General features: G+C 39.9%; 1 protein-coding gene across 2 annotated transcripts in view; it reads right to left on the bottom strand.

Moving 5' to 3' along the window:
• Nucleotides 1–4440: 4440 nt before the first annotated feature.
• The window catches only part of LOC140479680 (protein Niban 1-like), a 145149-nt gene continuing 129601 nt past the window's right edge, over nucleotides 4441–19988 (bottom strand). For both annotated transcript variants that reach the window (XM_072573665.1, XM_072573666.1), the window contains exons 12-14: nucleotides 18417–18524; nucleotides 11749–11860; nucleotides 4441–10395 (exon numbers count right to left, since the gene is read on the bottom strand). In XM_072573665.1, the coding sequence (XP_072429766.1) occupies nucleotides 8945–10395; nucleotides 11749–11860; nucleotides 18417–18524 (1671 nt within the window). In that variant the 3' untranslated portion in view covers nucleotides 4441–8944. The remainder of the gene's footprint in view (nucleotides 10396–11748; nucleotides 11861–18416; nucleotides 18525–19988) is intronic.

Raw genomic sequence — 19988 nt, 5'->3', positions numbered from 1 at the left:
TTTAAATGGGGAAATACAGCAGAAAACTGCAACACAGAGGGATTTGGGAGTCCCCTTGTATGAATGACAAAAACATAGCATCCAAGTTTAGCAGGTGACAGGGAAGACCTTCACTTCAAAGGCAAAAGATTAATAAAAGTGAGAAGGTCTTGCTAAAACTATACAAGGCACTAGTCAGATGACAGGTAAGGCCACTTCCAAGGAGCAGGAGAATCAATGTTTCGTGCATAAGCTTATGTGCGAAACATCGGTTCTCCTGCTCCTCGGAAGCGGTCTGACCTGCTGTGCTTTTCCAGCACCACATTCTCGATTCTAATCTGCAGTCCTCACTTTCTATTAGTCAGATGACACCTGGAATAGTGTGACAAGTTTTGGTCCTCTTATCTAAGGAAAATTATGCTGGCATTGGGACAGTTCAGAGAAAGTTCACAAGGTTGATTTTGCATATGGAAGGATCATCTGATGAGAAGAGGGTGACCAGATTTGGTGAGTACTCATTGGAGTTTAGAAGAATGAGCAGAGACGTTTTGAAACATGTAGGATTCTGTGGGGGTTTGACGGGGTAGATGCTGAGATGTTGTTTTCCTTTATGCAGTGTCTCGGGTCAGAGGTCATAATCTCAGAGAAAGGGGTCACCCAGTTAGGACAGAAATCAAAACGAATTTCTTCTTTCAGAGGGTAGAGAATGTGTGGAATTCTTTACTACAGAGGGCAGTTGAAGTGGGACCAGTAGGGCTGAGATCATTTTCTAATCATTAACGGAATTGAGGCTTATGGTGATAAGAGAGGAAAATGCAGTTGAGAATTAACAGATCAGCCATGGTCTAATTGAATGACGGAGCAGACTCTAATGGGCTGAATGGCCTACCTCTGCTGCTACTACTTCTGGTCTGAAATGACTGCTTCCTTGAGAACAACTCACCACTTGGCAAATGAATAAAACACGTAGTGAATTGCTCCTAATGTCAAGATAGATTTCAAAACATCTCACACCATTCTGCCACAAATCTCACCATAGCTCCTTTTGTTGTCACAGGAGATATAACTCCTGTCCATTTAGCTCATTCCAACTCATTGTCCTTTCGGGAGAAGCAAAATTTTAGTTGTACTTCTATGTGGATTTCAGCAAGGCTTTTGACAAGGTCACATATAGGAGACTGATAAAGAAGGTAAAAGCACATGAGATCCAAGATAACTTGGCAAGTTGGATCCAAAATTTGATTGAGTAACAAGGGACAGAGGGTGGTGGGAAAAGGCTGTTTGTGTGACTGGAGGCTGTGACCAGTGGCATACCACCAAGATCTAGTAGAGTGGTTGACAGTGAGGAAGAAGGTCTTAGGTGATAGGAGAGTACAAAAGGATTGGTCAGATGTGCAAGTCAGTGGCAGATGGAATTTAACCCTGATATATGTGAGGTATTGCACTTTGGAAGAAGTAACAAGACAAAGGAGTACTCGATGAATGGTAGGACACTCAGAACCTCAGAGGAACAGAGGGATCTTGGGATGCTTATCCATAGATCCCTGAAGGTGGTACTGCAGGTTAACAGGGTAGTTAAGAACATATAGAAGACAATTGCCTTTATCAGTTGAGGCATATACTATAAGAGCAAGAAAGTTATGTCTGAGCCATACAAAACGTTTGTTAAGTTACAACTGCAGTACTGTATGCAGTTCTGGTCACTGCACAATAGGAAGGATGTGACTGCATTGATGGAGGAGCACAGAAGATTCACCAGGATGTTGCCTGAGATGGAACATTTCTATGATGGAAAGTGACTGGATAAGCTCAGGTTGTTTTCTTCGGAGTAGACAAGGTTGAGGGGGGAACCTGTTTGTGATGTATAAGGTTATGTGAAACATCCACAGCATCAATATCAAGCTTCTGCCCCCCATAGTTGAAGGGTTACTAATAGGGGGCACACTTTTAAGGTGCAAGGCAGGAGGGTAGGAGGGATTTGAGGATATCTTTCATCATGAGAGTGATGGAGGTCTGGAACGCACTGCCTGGGAGGTTAGTTGAGGTGGGTAACCTCACAACCTTTACAAAGTAATTGCATGAGCACTGGAAGTGTCATAATATTCAAGGCTGGAAAGTGGAACTAGGTCTGTTGAGTAGTTTTGGCCATACAGACAGGATAGGCCAAAATCCTCCTTGGTGCTGTATGATTCTTATTTGCTGGACAGAATGCAGTCATCTCTACACAAGGGAGACCAAATACAGACTGGGTGACAGTTTTGTGGAACATTTCAACTCAGTTCGCAAACATCACTCCAGTTGAATACCAGCTGAAAACACCATCCTGCTGTCATTGCTCACATTTCTGTCCAAGGCCTGCTTCGACATTCCAGCAAAGCCCATCACAAGATGAAGGAGCAGCATCTCATGTCTTGCTGAGACACTTTAAACCAACATAGAGCTCAACAACTTCAGAGTATGAACACTGTCTTCCTTTTTAACTTTTTTTAATCTCCCACAGCATCAGTATCTTCGTGTCAAGCTTTTGCTTTAAATCAGAACTGACCTTTACTCTTCTCCTATGCACCAAAGCTTTGTTTCTCTGTTACATATCACTCCCTCTGCCTTTTGTTCCAAGACACCCTTGATATCTAATTTCCCTTTCTGTCTAACTATTCTCTGACCTCCCCCACCCCATCTTTCTTTTACAAGGATAAAGTCCATTACATTTCCAACTCTTTTCATTTTTGAAGAAAAGTAATTTTACACTTGCGATTTCATTTATGATTCTTCCTCCATAAATGCTGTCAGATCTGTTGATTTGCTTAAGCACTTTCTTTTTTGAGCCAAAATTATTAAATCAAAAAGTAATTGCATGGTCCCTTTTTATACTGCTTATGAGGATCATATTGGTTGGCATCACATTGTGCTGTTTGAAATGAGACACTGGAGGGTTCAAAGTGGAAAATGGGCCTTCCAGAAAATGCAAGACCATCTGCATATACTAATTTCAACATTAAATGTTACCACTATGTGGTCTTGACATAAGCACAATCTCTTTCCTCTACCAGTATGGCAGGTAATGAACATTTGGCTAGTATATTCTGGCACTTTCTGCCTGCCATTTCTAATTGAGAATAATCTATAGAATCCCTACAGTGCAGCAAGAGGCAATTCAGCCCATCGAGTCTGCACCAACCCTGTGAATTATCCCTGTAATCATGCATTTACCATGGCTAATTCACCTAGCCTGCACATCCCTGGACACTTTGGACAATTTAGACTAGATTAGATTAGATTCCCTACAGTGTGGAAGTCCACACTGACCCTCCGAAGAGTAACCCACCCAGACCCATTTCCCTCTGACTATGGGCAATTTAGCAAGGCCAATTCACCTGACCTGCACATCTTTGGACTGTGGGAGGAAACCGGAGCACCCAGAGGAAACCCACGCTGATGCGAGGAGAATGTGCAAACTCCACAGACAGTCAATTTTAGCATGGCCTACTCACCTAACCTGCACATCTTTGGACCATGGGAGGAAACTGGAGCATGCAGCAGAAACCCAGAGTACTTGCAAACTCGACACAGTCACCCAAGGCTAAAGTCGAACCTGGGTACCTGGCACTGTGAAGCAACAATGCTAATCACTGAGCCACCAAGCCCACCATTCATAATTTTAGTATTAACATATTCATCTTTTTTGGGTCACCTTTTCTTCAGACAAGAAATATTATTCTGTTATAGATGTCCCATCATCAGATTTATCCTTTAATACCTAAAATCATTATCTCCAGGCCATGCCATAAATGAGGCCTTCACCAAGATTGTGTTTTCCACTCTGAGAAGTCAGCAGCATTTTTAATTGTACTTTACGTATGTAGGTATTACAAAATAGTTTAGGCAAATTTAGGCAAAACCCTTCATGTTTCCTTTTATTTGAAATTGCTTTTAAATTTTATATCGTAACTTATGGTATTGCATCTCTACAAAGGTATTCAATCTCCGAGTTTAGATGATAGCTATCAATCACTGTGTGTGTGCGTATGTATGTGTGTGAGATAGACATTCTGTGCCCCTTTCAATAGCACTGTTTTTGCTTCCAGTTATCCGTCATTCTCTGTAAAACTGAAACTAGACAAGCTTATTCCTACAGAATGATAGCTGCATTTTCTGGAGTTATATTTCAATTATGAGAGGATTATTTAAGCAGGAAAATACTGATTATTTTAAAATAATTAAAATTAAGCATCGATTTAGAAGTACCTGTGTGCCTGTTACCTTATTTAATAAAATTCTTGCAAATCTCTGAAGATCCAGCTGTAATTCATATTGGCAATTCACCTGCAGAGGATTAAAGAAGTTGATTTATCTATATCAATAACCACAAATATTGGAAGTGGATTTTTTGTTGTTTTTATTTATGATAATTAATTCATTAAAAATAATATTAGATCCAATATTAAATGGATAAAGGTTTTTCAAAATACAAAGTCATGAAAAAAAGAACTGGCATGCTCCATTTGAAACACTAATAGTTCAAACATTTAGTTTGAAATACATGGCAACATCATTGTATGTGTTTATGATACAAAACTCATTCAAGTTAAACATGTTTAAATTCAGAATGTATATATGTGCATCCCAGAAAATATGTAGAGAAAGGTGAATTGATATCGGAGATCTCTTGCTTCTGCAACTCTATCTGCAGTAGTGGCATTGTGGCTGTTTCAGAGTATAAGCAGTTTTGGGGATTTAAAGTTATTCAAAAAAATGTGTGTATCCTTCTTATTCCCATCTTCAAGAATCAAATAGCCACTATAAAGAGAAACTGAATAGCTGTGTACATTACTCCAGACAGAACGCAACAGAACATAAAGTGATCTCAGTTTCTAAATGTTTCTGTTGTAATGCCTCATAAGATATGGCTGGAATGTGAGTGAAGAAATTATGATTAAAAATAATGTGCAGTCACATCCATTTTGTCTTCCAATAGATTCAGATAGAGATTTTAAGATCATGATATAAAATGACTTTCTATATTTGTTGGTAGTTGAGTTGAAAGTAAATTGTATATGGGGAAAAAGCACTTTTGGCCTTTACATGTAATCACTAATATATTCAAATGTTTGTAGTAACACCCCATTGTGCAATTTCATTCTTCCAGGGTTTGACGAAAATTCAAACAAATTTCTGTAAGTATAAGAGTAGTTGGAGCTAATGAAATAAGGAATTCCAATGCTTTAGAAATGGAGATTCCTTCCTCAACCAGGGCCTAGTTTAACACAATATTCAGATTTATCTTACAGTGCAATGCTGTTGATGGTGTTGGAAACCCCTTGCTTTGTGGATTGTTGTTCTGCTCCTACTTTTCCCTACTCCAACAGAATCTTTCTTTGGAAACATTATAAGTAATATGTAATATCAATCAAACTGCTTCTTTATTATGCTGGAGCATTGGGATCTAGACAAGTCACATCTTCTTTATGTGGCACTAACTGCTAGTTGCTGGTAAGTACATGGCAGATGGGTAAGCCATTTGTGAGGTGTAGGGTTGCAGTTGGATGAGTGAGTATGTACAACAGGATAGTCAGGTGAGGGGAAGGGTTGTCAGTTTGGAGGCCGGTGAGGACAGTTCATGAGGGAGGTGGGATATGGTAGTTAGATGATGGGGGTTATTCAGGTAGGGTCTTGGGGGTGGTGGTGGGGGGGGTGGTTGTGATGTGGAGAGAGAAAGCAAAATTGCGCTTTATGAAGATCAGTTGTCCAGTTACTCAGGAACTAGACTAGGGCTTTTCTGTCTAACATTTTGATGGTAATGATCCAAGTTAGTAAATAAGAAAATGCCCAAAGTCTCAGACTTTAACTCTGGTGGGTGCTGTGATGTAATAACAATTTCATACAGTAGAATATTGGAGGAGAAAGGCCCACTTATGGTTCCTACCCCTCAATTAAAGCCATTTACTTTGCTTTCCTCACTACATAGGCTTATGGAAAGAATTTAATTAACAAAAAGGCTTACTCCTCTTCCTTTTAAGATTTCTCCTCCTGCTCCTTTGGCTGCAATAACGGAAGAGTTTTATATTATGACAGGATTAGGTAGGGGGTAAAAATATACTGCCTCAATTCTCTTCTGTCAACAAACTTACAATATAAAAAAATGCCAGATCCATGTTAGCAGTAAAACCACCATTGAAGAAGCACAGCAAAACCTGATACTACCATCACTTATCACCTACACAGTCACTGTCCAACAAGTTTTCAGAACAAGAATTGTATCTGAGGTTTTCTTTGTTTCCTGAGCTCGTTGTTGCTAATTGTATCCTGACTGGTCACCCTAATTGGAATGAATCACAGATTGAAAAAATAAGCAGTGTTCAGTAAAACAAGTGCATACTATGTCCATTCCAAGTATTTGGTGAGAAAGTAAATGAATTATAAAATGAGAAGTCCTTTTACAGTTAGAAACAAAAGACTCAACAATAAAACAAAAGTTCTGAGTTAAATGGAGCTAACTCCATGTCACCACCAAACATCACAATACTCTTTGGCAATATTATGTTTAAAACTACTGTATGAGTGTATTAAATTGCTTGTAAAGTAACTAAAGTTGGCTAACCATTTCAGAAAGTGTTAGTAATTGATTATATTTGACAAATCATTAAACAAAGAACACTGGATCCATTTATTGTTTAAATGCCACATCAAATGGCACCTAGTCAGGTTGACTTATTGTCACCTTCAATTAGAACATTTATGAATTCTGTAATTCTAGATAAAAGAAGCAAGATCTATGTTTGATGGATAACAGAATGCAAGTTAGGGTGTTGTTGGATAATTTAAGTTTTTAGCCTCATAATGACTGTACACTTACTGACTATTGATGCATTTTTATAAAAATGTGTTTCCTTTACCGAAAATGAAACTCTGTATTATTCCATTGATCAAACTTGGATAATACTGTTGTAAAATCCCATAACCATAATCAACTGATACTCCCTTCCAATTATTAATTAAAGGCAATATTTTATTGCAAGAAATTGTACAATGGAGTATGGAAATAGACAGATTGATAGTTGTACAGAATTTTTTTTCAAAATTGTGATAAGTTAGTTTATAATAACAATTAAAATAATGTGATACTTGCAGTTGCATAACTTTTAATTATTTAGCACTGTGTATTTTTTAATCATCATCCCTGGTGATAATAGTGTGATTCTATGCTTTTTAAAAATTCCACTAGATGAGTATTTGTTTTTTTTCTTCTTTTGGATTTTCTGTGACATACAGGTCAAGCGTTGGGAGGCCAATAACTAGCATATCTCTATAATGCATCTCAGGTTTCAAAGAATGACTATTCCTGAAACAAAAGGCCCATTTCCCTCCTCCTGTCTTCCAAAAGGAAACCTGTGATATTCAATCTCTTTGTCTTCTTGGGAAAAGGGCTGTGAATTCCTCACATAGGACAAACATAGGTCTTAACGTAGAACTGTCCTATCCCTCCACTTGAAAGATAAATGGAAATGTTTAATCTGTTTCCTTTATTGCAATGACTGACTTTATATTTTTAGTTTTGTCCGAAACGTCAATTCTCCTGCTCCTTGGATGCTGCCAGACCTGCAGTGCTTTTCCAGCACCACACTCTTGACTCTAATCTCCAGCATCGGCTGTCCTCACTTTCACCTTATATTTTTAGTTATGTAGTTGATCAGTTTTTGTTTGGAAATTCACAATTATAACCCTGAATTGTTCATTCAAACTTCAGCTGTGGACACTGATATTGAAGTTTGAAAGAAATGACTGCAGAGCAGGTACAATTTTGGCTGCATCAAAATAACCCAACTTTGTATGATTAGTTCTTCTTTACTCAAAGTGATTGCTGCATCTGAAATATTATGGTTGCTGTATTTACACTATTCCTTAGAGCAGGATAAGTGAGAGATTGGCGAACTCTGAATTATATAAAAAAACAACCACAGGCCAGTATTACTTTATGCTGCTAGAGTGTTAGAAAGTGTGAAGTCACACAACATCAACATTAATTCCGTTAATCAATAGATAACAGCAAGATCCATTGCTACACTTATTTGAACAGTGAAGAGGAAAGTGATCAGACAGGCATGCAGTCTTGGTATTGGCATAAATCTAAACTGAGCATTCTACTAAATGATTACATTGCAGGTATTAATTTATGGCTGAAACCATACTGAATTGAAGCCTAAATTCTATGTTATAAACAGAGTAATGTAAATAATTGTACAGCATTCCAAGTATTGTCAGCAGGTGAAAATAAGACATGATTTTAATAATTCCTTTATACATTAACAAACAGCTATAAGAAGAAACTAAATTATATCAGATTACAATGTCTATCTTCTGTAGATACCATCCAAAACTTCAAAGCAGACTTGAAAATAGAATCTATTGTAAAGGTTTTGTTAACATTACAGATCCAGTTTTGCACAAAGAAAGTTGCTGGCTTTGAATCTCCTGCAATTGTTTTGAATTGTGATAATAACCACCTCTTCTGTACCAAAAGCTGTTCCATTGTCCTTCACATAATCTCCTTTTTTTAAAGCACACTCTTCAATTATTGTTTGGTGCACTTGGGTGTAAGCTCGGATTTATTTTCTTACAGTCCATTCAAACCGAATCACTGCGTACCCACTTGAAGCCTTATGTGGTGAAAAAGACACTTCAAATAAAATCAAGAACAGACCTCTTCTCTTGTCACTTCACAAAGAAAGCACAAAAATAGGAAGTGCAATCCAATGTAATCTAGAAAACATCAAATATGATCTGATCTCTCAGTAAAGGCCTCTGGTCAAAGTAGAAATAGGGTTTTTTGGTTTCTTGGAATTGTTATACTGGAGTTTGATTGTCAAGGTGCTTTCTTCACTGATTGGTGATCCAACAGATTTGTTTACTGCAATGATGAGTCACTTACCACCAATTCCTTTCCCTTTGCTTCTACATCAATGATGAACTACATTGGAGAATCTTTCTCATCCTCCTTAGCTTCATCCTGGCTCAATGTACTTTGTTCCTTGTCCTTTTCAGAATATTCAAGTGCTATTTCAGTGTCTGTGGTGTCTATAGTTCTCACTTCTTCAACTGCATCTTTGTGCAATATTGGACTACTTTCAGAAACATGATTAGACTCAATGTTGTCAATGCAAGGCTCAATTTCTAGACATTCATTTTGCTTTACTGCTTCTGTCATTTTTTTGTCTTGATCTACAAGATTATTAACAGTTGCTGGTAAGTCTTCTTTTAACACCTCTTCCTCACTCTGATTTTTCATACATTCCTCAACGGTAGATGGTGAGCTTTTGCGTTTGAGATCTTCTTCACCATGTTCTTCCTCAAGCTCCTCAACTGTGGGTGGTGAGCTTTTAGGTACATTATCTTCCACACCATGCTCTTCCAAAAGCTCCTCAACTGTGGGTGGTGAGCCTTTGGGTTCCTTATCTTCCTCACCATGCTCTTCCAAAAGCTCAACTGTGGATGGTGATTCTTTGGGTTCCTTATCTTCCTCATCATGTTCTTCCAAAAGCTCCTCAACGGTTGACTGTGAGTCTTTAGATTCATCATCTTCCTCTTCTTGTTCTCCCACAAGTTCCTTAACTGTTGATTGCAAGGTTTTGAGTTCATTAGCTTTCTCACTGTGGCTTTCTACAAGTTCCTCAACTGGTGCTAGTATGTTTCCTACTTTAGGTTCTTTACTATCCTCACTTTGACCTTCTACAAGTTCAATTGCTGACACATCATCTTCTTTCATTTCTTCTACAACCTTAAATTGTTCATCCACATTTGGACTAGATTCCTTGTCTACTTGACTATGGCTTTCATCATTAGGCGGAATAGCTTTCTGAGTCTCGGGACCCTCTTCAACTGACACAACTGCCACCGTTAACAGATCATGTATTTCTTTCAAACTATCGGGAGCTGGGGAATTGTCCCTTTCATCTTGTACTTCAGCCTGTCTGTTCTGGCATTCATTTGTTGGTATGTTATCATTATTGTTCTGGTTATCAACTGTGATTACTTTGTCAGGTTCCTGACAAGTAATTGTGCTTGGACTAGTTTCCTGCACTGCATTGGTATCTACTTGCATAATCCCTTCTCCATTCTGTTTAGAAGCTAATGTAGTCTGAAGAATTTTATCCAGTGAGGCTGATGACTGTTCACGTTCCTGTATCTCAATCAGTGAGGATTCTGTTGCAGGAGCAGACATTTGTAAAGTCACTTTTTCTACAGTTTCTAATCCCTCAGCATCTGAACCTTCAGATGATGTTTTAGCAGGGCTCCTTGATTGAGAATCTGGTGGAGTCTTTCCTTCATTTTTATCAGTGAGATTGCTATCACTGTCACTAGTGTAAGTCATGTTGTCTTCAAAGAGGTTGTGTTTCTTCAAGATGGCAGCTTCATTCACCACTATCAAGAAAAAAACAAGTTGTTTCTCAAATGAAAATAAATTAAAACAACATAGTTTACCTTACTGAAATGCAACATTTCTATTACAAATTTTGCACAAGAGATAATCAGTCAAAAATGGAGGCCAAGCCATAAGAAATAATAGCATGATTAGCTAAAAGCTTTGGGTTTTAAACAGAGTCTTAAAGGAGGATAGGAAGATGCAGAGAAAGTGGATACAGAGAGAGGGTGCAACTGAAGGCATGATCAAAGGAGACTGGATGCTCAGGAGTGAGAGGAATGAAGAAGTCTGGAAATTGTAGAAGGAGATTATAAACATGGGAGAATTTGGATCATGGAGAGGGTGAGAATTTTAAAGTAGTGAAAAATTGGTGACTGGAGAGCAAAGAAATTCAGCAAAAGTAGTGGTGATTGATGAACAAGACTTGCTGCATGTAGAATTTAGTCATCAGACTTTTAGAACAGTTGTAATCTATAGGTAATGGGCCTGAAATCACTGGAACAGTTAATTTTTAAAGTAATAATGGAGTAGCTTAATTTTTCAAGAGCAGGTAGGAATGAAGTCAATGTAATGGCATGAGGTTGAATGTAGTGACAAAGTTGGCATCTAGGACAAAAAGCCTGCATGATTAGCACCACATCCACAAGCACCCACTCCCCCACCACTAAAGCTCAGTAGCAGCAGTGTGTACTATCTACAAGACGCACTGCAGAAATTCACCAAAGATTCTCAGACGGGATCTTCCAAATCCGTGACTACTTATATTGAGAAGGATAAGGGCAGTAGATACATGGGAGTACCACCACCTGCAAGTTCCCCTTCAAGCCACTCACCACCCCAAATTTGGAAATATATTGCCATTCCTTCAGTGTCACTGAGTAAAATCCGAAGATTCTCTCCCCAAGGGCATTGTGGTTCAACCTACAGCACATGGACTGCAATGGTTCAAAAAAGGCAGCTCACCACCACCTTCTCAAGGTCAACTAGGGTTAGGAAAGAAATGCCAGCCAGCAATGCCCATGTCCTATGAATGAATAAAAAACCTACACGATATTTGGGTATTACATAGGGGCCATACTGCATAGCTGTCTAAGTCAGTTCACAGTGATAAAATATCTCCTTCCTTCCTTAACCCATACTGAGCCAGTGAGCAGGAAAGTAACTGGAAGATCTTTTTCTTTTTTAATGAAAGTCAAGACACGGTTAAGTGCTGTTATGTTGTTTTTTTTTTATGACCCAATTAGCTTATATTCAATGCTACGTTTAAATTAATGGTCTTCCAGAACTCTACCAGCCACGTTGAAGCTTCAGCTAATTTTCTAAGGTCGGCACTTATGAAACAAAATACTCACCTTTGACCACCTCCCTGAGAATGGTCTCAAGTAAGATTTCTTCATAGATATTCTCCATTTGAATGAGCTTCGCATAATCTGAAAAGATGTATTGCTCAAACTTCTGGAGCTCCTGTTGAATGAGAAAATGAATTTGACATTCAGCTCTTTACTAACCAGCATAATATTTTATTTTTACGATCCTCAATTCAGGCATCCGCTTTGTTTCATCAGCTACAGGTTTCAGTCATAAGGAGAATATCATTTTCAATTCATATGGTTGAAACATTCCTTTAGGTGATTGCATGAGATCTTTGAATACAATAGAGTTGATTGCAGATCCTCATCCAATAGGAGCAAGGCAGGTAAATACTCCACCATCTCCTGCTCCAACCTGGTTAACTCTGGGGTGGAAAGGCCTGTTGTTAGTCTTCCTGTCCCACCACATTTAAGGCCCTTAAACAGCCAACTCATGAGAAATTAGGGGTCACATTCTACTAGTGCCAGTATTTACCCAGATGCAGATGGGTCTGTCACTGTGGGAAGAACAAGTAAAGCTATGTAGACTGACTGAGGATCAGGCAGCGGGTTAGTGGGGAGAACCATATTCAAAGATACTCAGCATCTAATCGAGGTGCATGGCATCAGGAAGATGGATGAGCAGAGCTGCTGAGGGCCACACCCGACATTTATTGCTGACGAGGGCACATTTCCACCCTCCACCTCCCCCCCCACCCACTCCACTCAAGAGCTCCTCTTGAGAGATTCTAATAAAAACTTTAAAAATTGCGGATGCTGTAAATCAGAAACAAAAACAGGAATTGTTAGAAAATCTCAGCAGGTCTGGCAGCAGCTGTGGAGAGAAATCAGAGTTATTGTTTCAGGTTGAGTGACTCTTCCTCAAAACCTAAAACATTAACTCGGATTTCTCTCCACAGATGCTGCCAGATCTGCTGAGCTTTTCCATCATTTTCTGTTTCTGTTTCTTGAGGGATCCTGTTTAGCTAACAGAAGTAGGGAGGCACTTTTTTTTATACTCGGAGTCATTTCGTCATAAGGTGATGGAGTGACATGAAACATTGCCTTTTGTTTTTGTATTAATGTTTGGTGTATTTGGATTGACACAGAATCAGAACAAGAAGAATTAATCAATATTCTCAATCATTATCAACTCTAGTAAACTTTAACCCATAACAAACAAGGGAAGACTCCATTTCCTAAACACCGTTTAAATGGGCACATGACAATAGACATAAGGAAACAAAATATGCTTTTTTAAAAAAAAAGATAACTGACACATACACCTAAACATAAAAGCCATTACCCTAAATACAACTTAAGCAGAGTGATGAAGTATGAGCTGATTCACTTCCATCATATATTCACAAAGCCAGAATACATTAACCCAGAAGTTACTATAACCACTAGTGCTTCCAATTAAACCTGTTGGACTATAACCTGGTGTTGTGTGATTTTTAACTTTGTACATCCCAGTCCAACACCGGCATCTCCAAATCATGTCTTACCTTTGCATCTCAGCTCTCAATTCCAGATTTAATTTTAACAGCTGAGAAGTGTTCACTACAATAACACCCACTGCAATCTTTCCTATAGGGTGGCTCCTAAACATGTATCAACTTTAGAGATACCACATTAATTTACAAGTAATTCATCACTTCAGTAATTTCAAATTTCCTTGCTCTCTGTTAGCTCAATGTTCCTATGTTGACAGGTTTGAAATATTCTTATACTTTGCAGCATCTGTCAATCTCCTAACCCCATGAAGCTTCCCTCTTTCTTTCACTCTCCTTTGTAGCCAGTAGTTTTCCCATTTCTTCCCGGTCCTCCTGCAGCTTCCATATCTCTTAAGTTTCATCTCTGACTTCCCAATCTCCCCAAACCTTCCTCGCAACCCCTTCAACTTTCCTCTTAGAGTTGTGGCTTCCCCATTGCTCTCCAGTTTCATGTCTCCTCTGTCCTCCTTACATTCTCCCTCTTCCCCACAATCGCTTCATTCCACATGGGCAGACTCTGCCTCAACATAAAGGCTGTCCCTGCTCCTTCCAGCAGTGGCAAAAGGCTTCTTCCAGACCTGGATCTCTCTCCAGGACTGGGCAAAACAGTCGCTGGCTCCCAGCCCCTGTCAGCCACATCTAAACCTTGGTGCAACTGCCCCCAGACCTTAGCCTCTCCACTCCCCAGTGAATCCCTCAATTCCAGCGGTTACCGAGCTGACCTGTGCTCCTCCGATCACAGGTTGTTCCTTTGTCACATTAGTTGCTGACAGGTTTGTTAATGAGCCTTGTGAGCGAAGCATCCTGTGATTAGAGGGAGACAAGCAGGAGGCTGGAGGAACACAGCAAGCCAGGCAGCATCAGGAAGTGCAGCTCTCCCTACCCCCACCTCCATTCCAGAAGAAGGGTTATACCTGAAACATCAACTTCTGCACCTCCTAATGCTGCCTGGCTTGCTGTGTTCTTCCAGCCTCCTGCTCATCTGCTTTGGATTCCAGCATCTGCAGTTTTCCTGTATGTGATTGATTGTGATTAGAGGAGCTTCTCACTATTTCCTCCCTGTCCATTCAGACTTCTCTCTGATTGGTCACCCTCATGAGCAAATTTTCCTCAGTGGGGATGGATTTGTCCACAGCTCCCTGTCTGACCCTGTTACACTGTGAGCCCCACACCCCCACCCCACCAGCATCCCACCTGCCATCGGTTACAGTTGGTCCCAGGTTGCTCCTGATTCCTGGTCCCTGGTGGCTGTCATTCTGGCAGTAGCCACCACCTCCTCTGCTGAGCAAAAGAACTGCAGGCTTCTGATTGGCTAGCAGTAACCAAAATGTAGGATTCCTGCCCATTCTGTGTCAACTTTTCCCAATTAACCTGTTCAGAAATGCACACCCTCAAAATAGGTGAGAACTTGAACCCTGGCCTCCTGATCCAGAGGCAGGGACACTACCACTACTGCCTCACATTTTGTCTTGATCCTGGACTCAGACCTGACCCCAGATATCTGTCTGACTGGCTCATGATCTCTGACTGAATCCGCAGATGACAGACAAGCCACCTCCTGTGTCCACAAGATTTCAGCGATTTTATTTCCTACAATTATTTAAATGTGAAAAATATATTGAAGATATAGAGTGTAGGTATCAGATTTGCTCTGCTCTGCTTAACCTCTCCCTGTCTCTCTCATTTTCATTAACTCACTATTTTACAATATCCCTGCAGCAGAAGGAGAAATTCCAGATGGTAAGTATCTGTGCTCATTGTGACACATTATTTCAAATAATCTTATTTTTTGGTTACATAGCAGAAATGAGATTTAGAATAGTTACTTATTAATGGAGAGTTTAATCCTGTTCAAGAAAATAGTTACAATTTAGATTAAACAAAAGACAAACATAGAAGTCTATGAAGGAAACCAATCTTACGCTTTCAGAATGAAGATTAAAACATCGTTAGATTTCTCAAAAGCTTACTGTAACAGCAAGATCTGGTGCTAGTCAAGTCTTCCTTCTAGCTACAAACTCAATCTCCCATTTACAAGCGATACATTTCCCTCTTTTTAGGTTCAGTTGTTTTCCTTTCTTCATCTGACGGCAGAACAATTTTTCTCCTCTTGTCCCTCTGAAACAGCAGATACTCAGGACTTTAAAAATCCTCCATTGATGGTTGCTATTTGATTCCCAGGGATACAGATGGGAAAATAAAGTAATAAGTGCCCAAACTTTCTTCTAAACTACACTTCCAGGGATTTCAAGTGAACAACAGGATAAAAAATGTCTCCAGTAACTACAGCTGCTATCCCTGCACAGTTAGAGATAAACAAAAGCTGCAGATGCTGGAATCCAAAGTAGGCAGGCAGGTAGTTGGAAGAATGCAACAAGCCAGACATCATCAGGAGGTGGAGAATCGGCATTTCGGGTATAACCCTTCTTCAGGAATGGAGGTGGGGGTAGGGGAAGCTGCAAATAAACAATGCGGGGGGGGGGAGAGGTTATGTATTGGGGTGGGAGTTATGAGGTAGTGGTAAGTGAATATAGGTAGTGGTAGTGAATACAGGATCTGGTTGGTCGATATAAGGAAAAATCCAGTTGGTAGCTGGAAGGAAGGGTCGGTCAGAGGTGTGGAAGGGAGGATGGGAGATGGAAAGGGAGTTGGGGAATGGGTGGGAAGGTTATTTGAAATTGGAGAACACCATGATGATTCCGCCGTGCTGTAGGCTGCCCAGGCGGAAGATGAGGTGCGCAATGCTAGGCTGATCTATTGCTCAGGTCAACAACTCCTCCCAAATCATATCAAGCCTTGCCCAGTCTTCAGGGAAAGGCAAGTGAAAAAAAAACAACAAGAAACGTGAATTTTGATTTTCAGTTCATGTGCAACTGTCTCTGAATTTGTTGATCTTGCCCTGAAATGTAAAATGAGGCAGATCCCACAGAACCAAGAACTAGGATTGGAATTTAATTCCCTCTTCTGAGGGAGGGTAATGGGTAGGGGCCCATCTCCCTTCCCACTTCTGCCCTGATTAAATACAGGTCAGGAAGGCTCATACATATCATTAAAGCCCTATTCCCTGTGCTGATATTTAACTGAGGGGTTCAATGTCTTGGAAGCCCAAACAGAAACCCTATCAGAGCTGCTCGGAGGGAGTGAGGTGTACATAGTGTCATAGAGATGTACAGCATGGAACAGATTCTTCAGTCCAACTCGTTCATGCCAACCAGCTTTCCTAACCTAATTTAGTTTCATTTGCCAGCTCTTGGCCCATACCCCTCCAAACTCTTCCTATTCATATAGTCATCTAGATGCCTTTTAAATGTTGCAATTGTACCAGCCTCCACCACTTCCTCTGGCAGCCCATTCCATAAACGCACCACCCTCTGCATGAAAACGTTACCCCTTAGGTCCCTTTATATCTTTCCCTTCTCACCCTAAACCTGTGCCCTCTAATTCTGGACTCCCCCAACCCCGGGAAAAGACCTTGTCTATTTATCCTATCCATGCCCCTTATGATTTTGCAAACCTCTATAAGCTCACCCCTCAGCCTCCAACACCCCAAGAAAAACAGCCCCAGCCTGTTCAACCTCTCCCTGTAGCCCAAATCCTCCAATCCTGGCAACATCCTTGTAAACCTTTTCTGAACCCTTTCAAGTTTCACAATGTCTTTCCAATAGGAAGGAGACCAGATTACATGCAACATTCCAACAGTGGTCTAACCAATGTCCTGTACAGCCGCAACATGACCTCCCAACTCTTACACTCGATGCTCTGACCAATAAAGGAAAGCATACCAAACACCACCTTCACTATCTTATCTACCTGAGACTCTACTTTCAAGGAATTATGAAACTGCACTTCAAGGTCTCTTTGTTCAGCAACACTCCCCAGAACCTTACCATTTAGTGTATAAGTCCTGCTCTGATATGCTTTTCCAAAATGTAGCACCTCACATTTATCTAAATTAATCTCCATCTGCCACTCCTCAGCCCATTGACCCATCTGATCAAGATCACATTATACTCTGAAGTAACCTTCTTCACTGTAACATATGAGACAAGAGATTCCACTACAGACCAGTCTATAATGGGCTGGCTTTGTGGGTGGGGGTGCCTTGCTCATAACAACTGATCAGGGGACTCAGGATTAGGAAGGGAGTCCCATACCTGCCTTTGCCATCACAGCCTCTTCCCCTACTCCTTTCCCACAAATCTATCCTGTGATTACTCACATGTGGCCGGGGACCCTTGGTGACTCTTGTGTTGAATGGGTGCATTACCAGCAGCTGCAACCAGTCCCCCAATGGCACCACTGAGCAGTGCACAGTCATGGCCTCAGGCTGACCTGCAGCTCTTGCAGGGGTGGGAGTGCTGGGTGGAAGGGCATTTCCATTGCCAAAGGGATTTTTCCTGCTCTCCAGGTGGCAGGTGAGACCCTGTCACCTTGAGTAAATAGCAACCAAGACTACTACAGCTGGTTTTACTCGCAGTAATTCTGTAAGATAAATATGACAATAACAGACAAATATAAATGCAAGCAGAATTAGGAAAATCAGTCCTAAACTCTTTCATTAGCCCTGTGGAATATTAGCGAAAAAGAGCACAAAATATTTAATAAAAGCAATTTTGAAGAGTCAAACTGGACTCAAAACCTTAACTTTGTTTCTCTCTCCAGATGCTGCCAGACTTGCTGAGTTTCTTCAGCCCTTTCTGTTTCTTCCTTACTGTATTGGACTGAAATTCCATTCTTCAATTTATAATCCAGGAGGCACTGACTCTACTAAACTACCAATCTGAGGGATTTTAGACCATTGTGTAAACTGTTGGCACAATTTTATCCCAAGTCTCTTGGAGTCAGTACTCAAAATTTTACAAGTGATGTTTTAGTAAAATGAAGAATGCTGTGATACAAAAAGATACATTTCCCTCAGAGTTCACTTAATTCCATAAGCCTTTGATTCACGTATCAACTTTGCTTGGCAGAATTTCCTACTGCAAGAATTCAATAGGACTGCTTATTGAGTGCACCAAGCTCTGTGTCTAATTCTTCACTCTTCCTCCCAATGTGGGAATCTTGGCACTGGGAGTGCAGTCTCTCAAAATGAGTATTTTCATGTCATAGCACTTGATTGTAGTGTCTATAATACAGTCATAATACAATTGCAATCTCAAGTAATGCGTCACTTACACGCTTGTAATTTGGTGCCAATGTTTTCTGTAGTGTTGGCAATGCAATTTGGACAAGGGCTTCTTGGAACAATTTCTTCCTTACAGTGCTGCTGTCATGGTCAAATTGCTAGGAGAGAAAACATTCATTTGAAATTGTTGTTCTATCTTTAAACAATGCAAAATGAAAGAAACCAAAGCCATGATATTTGTTTAAATGTTTAGATTTAACTTGCGCTATATGTTAAAAGTAACTCATTTCATTTCAACAGTGAATATAATAATTCTTATACCGAACTGCATATCTGCATAAGGAGTTATTATTGGAAAGGCACAGATCGCCTAAATGACCTGTCTGGCTCCTCTCCATGGACTTTCCCTTTATTTCCAGTCACATCAGATAAAAGGATTCCCAGTAAAACCCACTGATGCCAACAATAGTGCAAGGGACAAAAATATTAATAGAATAACTGGCAGAAAGCCCAGGAGTGCCTAAGAACCAATGATTAGAAAAAGAAAAGGTTTCAATAAAGTCCAAAAAGCAGATCCCTTTAGTATTAAAATGAACTGGCATCTGACTCTCTCCCTTGTTATCTTGGATGCCTGGTTCACTGATGTGCTTTATGCTTGACATCATACATGTCCACTTAGTAACGCTCTGTCTGCCTATATACACTAATGGCTTCAACCAGAGGTTACTCAGCAAATCAAGGTGTCTTTTAATAAAAGAACATGGGAACAGAGCAATGCCATTTAACCCAACAAGCCTGTGTCAATTCTATCATGACAGTTCTTTACTTGAACCTTATTTATCCTGCAATGCTCCATATCCCTGGATAATAGAATTGGTTTCCTGTCATCAATGGCCATTTTCACCAAATCACTGTGCACATGAAGACAACATTAAAATGATTAGAGTCACAGAGTTGTACAACACGGAAACAGACCCTTCAGTCCAACAGACCCTCCGTCCATGCCGTCCAGATATCCTAAATTAATCTAGTCCCAGCATTTGGCCCATATCCCTCTCAGCCCATCCTACTCATATACCTATCCAGATGCTGTTTAAGTGTTGTAATTGCACCCACCTGGACCACTTCCTCTGGCAGCTCATTCCATACATGTACCACCTTCTGCATGAAAAAAATGCCCCTAAGGCTCCTTATAAACCTTTCCCCACTCATCCTAAACCTATGGCCTCTAGTTTTGGACTCCCCCCGCCCAGGGAAAAGACCCTGTCTTTTTTATCCAATCTGTGCCCCTCATGATTTTATAAACCTCTACAAAGTCACTATTGACTATGAAAAGGAAAGATTTACTTAGTTTTATGCTTTATTTATGTGTTCACTGTAAAATAATATTGTCACAATGATTGGTTTATTAAAGTGCATTCATTAAATAATTGACTTTTTGAATGCACATGTGCACGGGTATCCACATAATATTGAGCAGATTATTGAAAGTTATCAAACTTTTTCTTTGTATTACAGTTTACCTTTAATGACCTGATATATTTCATTAAAATATTATATTTAGTTGTTATTTGTATATACTTGTAATTATATTTATAAAAGATCACATTGATAATGTGCAT

Source organism: Chiloscyllium punctatum, chromosome 7 (genome assembly GCF_047496795.1).
Source record: "Chiloscyllium punctatum isolate Juve2018m chromosome 7, sChiPun1.3, whole genome shotgun sequence".
In the NCBI taxonomy this organism is placed as follows: Eukaryota; Metazoa; Chordata; class Chondrichthyes; order Orectolobiformes; family Hemiscylliidae; genus Chiloscyllium; species Chiloscyllium punctatum.
This window is presented reverse-complemented; position numbering and strand designations above follow the sequence as displayed.